This window comes from Acyrthosiphon pisum, unplaced genomic scaffold (assembly GCF_005508785.2).
Source record: "Acyrthosiphon pisum isolate AL4f unplaced genomic scaffold, pea_aphid_22Mar2018_4r6ur Scaffold_21545;HRSCAF=24214, whole genome shotgun sequence".
NCBI classification, from domain to species: Eukaryota; Metazoa; Arthropoda; class Insecta; order Hemiptera; family Aphididae; genus Acyrthosiphon; species Acyrthosiphon pisum.
The window spans coordinates 9,181-15,332 of NW_021771024.1; the positions used below are offsets into that span (position 1 = coordinate 9,181).

The 6,152-nt window shown below is 28.1% G+C and overlaps 1 protein-coding gene across 1 annotated transcript; it reads left to right on the forward strand.

Moving 5' to 3' along the window:
* Nucleotides 1-377: 377 nt before the first annotated feature.
* LOC103308643 lies at nucleotides 378-5,390 on the forward strand. The gene is made up of 7 exons (XM_016802424.2): nucleotides 378-1,497; nucleotides 1,682-1,771; nucleotides 1,841-1,915; nucleotides 1,980-2,066; nucleotides 2,396-2,470; nucleotides 2,535-2,621; nucleotides 2,844-5,390. The coding sequence occupies exons 1-7, from the start codon at nucleotides 1,348-1,350 to the stop codon at nucleotides 5,370-5,372; spliced, it is 3,093 nt and encodes a 1,030-aa protein (XP_016657913.1). The 5' UTR covers nucleotides 378-1,347; the 3' UTR covers nucleotides 5,373-5,390.
* The last annotated feature ends 762 nt before the right edge of the window (nucleotides 5,391-6,152 follow it).

A 6,152-nucleotide genomic window follows, 5' to 3' on the forward strand; every position in this document is an offset into this window, starting at 1 on the left:
ATATAAATGTTACATAGTAAAATGTTAGTAATTTTATATTTTATATTATCAGTTTTATTGTATCGGTATAAAAATATAACGAAAATACAATTACAATATATTATTCAATCGTATTTGATACCATTTAAAAGTAACACATATGATGCGTGGGTGTGATAAATCCTTGTACTAAATTATTGATTTTGAGTGAATTTAGTCAGATTAAAACAAATACAAGCAAATATTGGCGTATTGCTATCATTACTCTAAAAATAAATCTTATTATAGGTCTAAAATAAACCTTTGCTTCTAAAAGTAGTATTTTTTTATTTTTGTCTCAAATTTTTTCAGTTCCTCCTTTTCGTTTTTTAGTACAGCCTGATCCATCCACGTTTCCATTTTATTTTATAATTTGCAACTATTACTATTGTAGTATAAAATATTTTATGAATTATTCCTAGTTAAGTGCTTAATAATTGAATTTTAAAATTAATCAAATTGTGCTGAACTGCCAAGTGCTGATATCGAGGTTTTGAATGACAATTCATATTTAAATATAAATAATATAAATTTCAAATAACAATATGTATTAATTAATAAATTATATTTACGTCTACCTACTATTTACTATTTAGTACGCGGCCCATCGGGAATTTCCCGATTTCCCTATGGCCCGATCCGTCCCTGGGTATAATCAGGGGCGGACTGGGCCGGTGGGCAGGTGGGCAAATGCCCACTGGGCCGCTCTGTGTATTTATTGTATATTTTTTGTTATTGGATTATTTGGATATTATGTAAGTGGTGAAAGATAAAAATAGCACGCTTATAATTTAAACTAAATATACCTTACTTATAATACGGTATTTATAGTAACAGATTACAGAAAAGTTACTGGACAAGAACATTAGGTTTATATACGATAGAGTATAGTCGTATAGACAATAGTAAATGTATTTTTACAAATCGATAAATTTTGTAGATATCAGTATATCACTTATTTTAATTTAGATAATGCGGGCCTTTACTTCATTCGATGGCCTCCGTCGCCTCCGACAGTTTGTAAATAAACCGTAATGACCAGCTCGTGGTAATACGTAGCTGTTCATGTTGTCTATTATAAAAATAAAAATCACGGGTTTTCCCTAAAAGACAGTCAGCAACACCGCTAATGTAAAATAAATAATTTATCGGCCTATAGACTAAGACTTAGTAAATTACCTTGTGTAGTTGAAACTCAGCAGTCAGCTGAGTAGGTAGTTCTGTGCTGTGTGCCTGTGTAGTGTACTAGTGTGTGTAGTTATTTTTATGACAGTAATTATTAGTTTTGAAAATCATAGTTTTAAAACATAAATCTATTCATTTTTGACAATGAATACAAACAAAAAAAAAGTTAAGGGAGGAGCGGAGAAACTTCGACTCAAAAGAAATGCTGAGTTAAAGGCATCAGCTAGCCACCCGAATCAAAAAAAATTATGCTTTGTGTCAAAAAGTATTACCTCTACTACTTCGTTAAATTTGGTAAGTTTTACTTTTGTTATTATTTATCTAAATGTTTTATTTAGTGTAGGCATAATGTCAATTGACTGGTCACAAAACCCAACCTTGGTTTTATAACATGTAGTTAGTTTAGATTTGTATTTGTTAATGTTTATTAATACCACATCTGTATCATTTTATTATAAATATATTTTCATGGGACAAGTTGTCTAATGAACATGAGAATGAATGTGATATTATTGAAGTCCAAACAAATGTAGATTCTGTCCATGGTGCTGCTCCCATGATGATTGAAGTAAGATTTTGATAATTAAAGTTGTAGACTTCAATTGAATGTAATGATACCTATTGAATTTGTCCATAGGAAAATTTGCCTAGTGAAGTTGGAGATCAGATTAATACTAGCCTTACAAATACTAATAGCCCACTTTCAATTGAGGTAAATATTTTATAAATTCAAATTTTATGTATAAATACATATTTATTAACTATTTTATTTTAAGGAAAAAGTGTTTGATGATGTTCATATTAAACACAAACAAGATGTGACTGTGAATTTGAACTTAGTTCCTTCTGTCATTGAGACTGAGGTTAGTTTTTTTATTGAATATACCTACAATTATACCTACTGTACCTATGGGTCTCGAACAGGGTTGGGTAAATTTATGTATGCAAGTTTTATACACCATGATGTACTATACATTTATATACATTTTTTATGCATACCAAGTGTATAAATAATAATTGTTTTTACTGTAATTTGGATAACTATTTAAAATTTAATAACAGATTTTGTATTGTTTATATAATTATTACTTATTACTTATTAGTTATAATAGTAATAATTGAGGTGAGAGTTTAATAATTAAAATTGTAGACTTCAATTGAATGTAATGATACCTATTGAATTTGTCCATAGGAAAATTTGCCTAGTGAAGTTGGAGATCAGATTAATACTAGCCTTACAAATACTAATAGTCCACTTTCAATTGAGGTAAATATTTTATAAATTCAAATTTTATGTATAAATACATATTTATCAACTATTTTATTTTAAGGAAAAAGTGTTTGATGATGTTCATATTAAACACAAACAAGATGTGACTGTGAATTTGAACTTAGTTCCTTCTGTCATTGAGACTGAGGTTAGTTTTTTTTATTGAATATACCTACAATTATACCTACTGTACCTATGGGTCTCGAACAGGGTGTGGTAAATTTATGCATAAATATGTTATAAATGTTATCCAAACTTTCTTTTACAGAATTGCCTTAACGACCAATTTTTATTTAAAAAAAAAATAAAAATTACAGTATATTATTAAGATATTCGACATTATATCTAATAAATTAAAATATTATTTTAGGAGAAAAGAACAGAAGATAACATTTTTTTATTTCGATTACCTACTTCAGCAACTTTGTTCGAAAAATTGGAATTTTTAAAAAAACATCCTATTCAACCAAAATACACCCACATAAAATTTGATATGATGAAAATATATTATAGAGAAGTTTCAGGCAAAAAAATTCACAGAAATTGGCTCTCTTTTTATGTTAACAATGGCATTTTAAAATCAATGTATTGTTCAGTATGCATTGCATTTGGTACCAAAACTAATAATTTTTCATCTGAGTCAGGATGTACAAATTTTCGACATATTTATTCAGTCATTACAAGTCATGAGGAATCCTCTATTCATTCTACGTCAGTAGAAATTTTTTTCCGTGCATCAAAAGAAATGTCGTTAGAATACTTAATTAACCGAGATATGACAAATTTAAGGAATGAAGTTGTTGAAAAGAATATTCATGTCCTAAAGGTTGTTTTTGATATAGTTAAATTTCTTGGGCAACAAAATTTATCTTATAGAGGATCAGCTCAAGGGGAAACATTGGCAAATATTGACGATTTAAGCCTAAATAGTGGAAATTTCCTTGAGATGGTTCGTTTAATTGCTAAGAGAGATGTTATCTTAAACGATCATTTAACTAGATCTATCAAAAAAAGCAAGCAAAGGATAGATAAATTGAAGGCTAATAATAAAGAATCTTCAAAGGGAAGAGGCTCTTTAGTTACTTTTTTATCTAAAACAACTGTTGACAAAATTATAGTAGCAATTTTAATAAGTATTAGAAATAAAATTAAAAACGAAATTGGAGAACAAATATTTAGTATCCAAATGGATAGCACACAAGACATCGGTGTTCACGATCAAGCGTCAATTTGCATTCGGTACTTATATAATGGTGAAATCAAAGAGAGGTTATTTGCTGTTGTTAATGTCATAAACTCAAGTGGAAAGGCACTTTTTGAATTACTAAAAGATTGTTTTAATCAACATGGATTACATCTTGACAAAGTTGTTGGTGAATCTTTTGATGGGGCAAGTAACATGAGTGGTTCATTTTCTGGTCTCCAATCATTAATAAAATCTATAAATAATAAAAGCGTTTATATTTGGTGTTATAGCCATGTACTAAATCTTTGTATATGTGATACAGTTTCTAATCTAGATGCTAAAAATTTATTCGGTCTTCTCAACAGATTATCTACATTTTTTAGTAGTTCATATAAAAGAATGAATGTATGGATAAATGAAAATAAACTAAATAATAGTATTGGATCAGAAAAATTAAAAAAACTTCAAAAAATATCTGAATCAAATACAAGGTGGTGGTCAAGAAAAAAAGCACTAGATTGGGTTTTTGATGGTGATGGCGCTTTATTTCCTGTTGTATTAAGTGCATTAAATCATATTACTACAGACTCTTCATTTGATGCTAAATGTTTATCTGAAGCACGATCCTTAATAGGCAATTTGTGCGAATTTAAAACAATAATAACTGCTCATCTCTTCCTCCACATTTTCAAAGTAATTGGTCCAACTTCTGATTATTTGCAATCGAATAACATTGATATTTTAAGCGCATGGACTATGGTTGAAAATGCAAAAAAACAAATAAACAAAATTAGTTTTGATACTATTTTTTCAGATTCTCAGGGCTTTACGGAAAAAATGAATATAAAATGCTATGATTTAGATTTACCTGATCATATTGTTGTTGAAAACGTTTTCCCACAACAAAGGGTTCGACATAGAAAACAGCAATTTGATGAACAATCAGAACCTCAAGTTCTCATGCAAGGTCTTGACAAATTTAAAGTTGATACGTTCCGCTGTGTTATTGACCAAATATCAGTTAGTCTAAATGAAAGATTTTCACAAAACGCATCTTTGATTGCAGATGTCCAATACTTACATCCTTCATATTTTATAAATATTAAAAATACAATGCCTCCAAATGCACTCAAATTAATTGGAAACTTAATAAATGTCGACTTTAAAGTACTACAAAATGAGCTATTAAGTTTTTCAAGAATTTTTCCAAATATTATTGGTAGTATTTCACAAAGAACATCAAATTTAATAGATAGCACAAAATCTAAGGTTATTGAAACTGATATTGAAGAAGAAAATGATTACATAAATGATTTTAATAGTAATTCAGCTGATAGTAATGAACTATTATATGATGAAGATGAAAAACATCTTAATATTAAAGCTAAACATACAGTTGAAGAATGTAATCAATGTTTAATCTGTTGTTACAAAATGTTGTATAAATATAATATGCATTCTATTGCATATACCAACATATATCTAGCATATGAGTATGCGTTGACACTATCATTTACTCAAGTAAATTGCGAAAGAGCTTTCAGTAAGTTAAAACTTATTAAAACAAGGCTGCGAGCTACACTAGAACAAGAAAAACTGGAAGCATTTATGATGATGAGTGTAGAAAAAGAACTTTTACATGAAGTGAAGTTTGAAGAAATTCTTACTTATATTAAAAATAGTTCATCATTAATGAACAAGATGTTAACATAAATATTAGTTTTTGATTATTCTGTACTATTAATTAATTATATATTTTAAATACTAATACAATAAAATTAGTTTAAAACCTTGTTAAAATATGCTTTATTTGTATCAACTTTACTTCCTATTATGTATTTCCCAATCAAAAGATATAACAATCATCAATGCGTTACAATTTTAATTCCAAAGCTCACTAAAATAGACTGTCATTAATATGTCTAACACATGTAATCATCATAATTGAATTTTTTTTTAGCTAATAGAATATAAAATTATTTAGACAGCATTATATTGCATTTATTAATTTTTCATTATCAAATTCAATAATACCTACATTTAAAAAAAAGTCAATTTCAAGAATCTTTGTAACAAAAATGGCTTGAAATTTAAAAATATTGAGGTGATAGTAGACATTATAGTTTTCTCTATACATGTGAATAATTAATAGTTATCTATAAACATAGACATAGGTAAGTGTATAACATAGAGTTATGGGTAATGTCTATATATATATACCAGATACCTATAACATATAAGGTCTAAACGTGATTTGCAAGACTAGTATTGATTATATAAGCAAAACTAGGTTTTAAAATTTTAAGGTTGATTATGACATATGTTTTTAATGCATAGAGCTATTTTTATGTTTTGGGCCGCTTTCCTAAATTTGCCCACTGGGCCGGTGCCTACCCAGTCCGCCCCTGGCGTTGCCCGCGTATTAGTTTGTTTTTTTGCATTTTCGTAGGCCGTGTATTATTGTTATTATGTATTAGACATTTTTTTTTTTTT

What these genes read in the sequence shown, in the direction of transcription:
- LOC103308643 (XM_016802424.2), top strand. Translation starts at nt 1,348, where the DNA reads ATGAATACAAACAAAAAAAAAGTTAAGGGAGGAGCGGAGAAACTTCGA. An exon ending in CTGCTCCCATGATGATTGAA is followed by an intron (nt 1,772 to 1,840) that starts GTAAGATTTTGA and finishes ATTTGTCCATAG; the next exon opens with GAAAATTTGCCTAGTGAAGT. An exon ending in CTTCTGTCATTGAGACTGAG is followed by an intron (nt 2,622 to 2,843) that starts GTTAGTTTTTTT and finishes ATATTATTTTAG; the next exon opens with GAGAAAAGAACAGAAGATAA.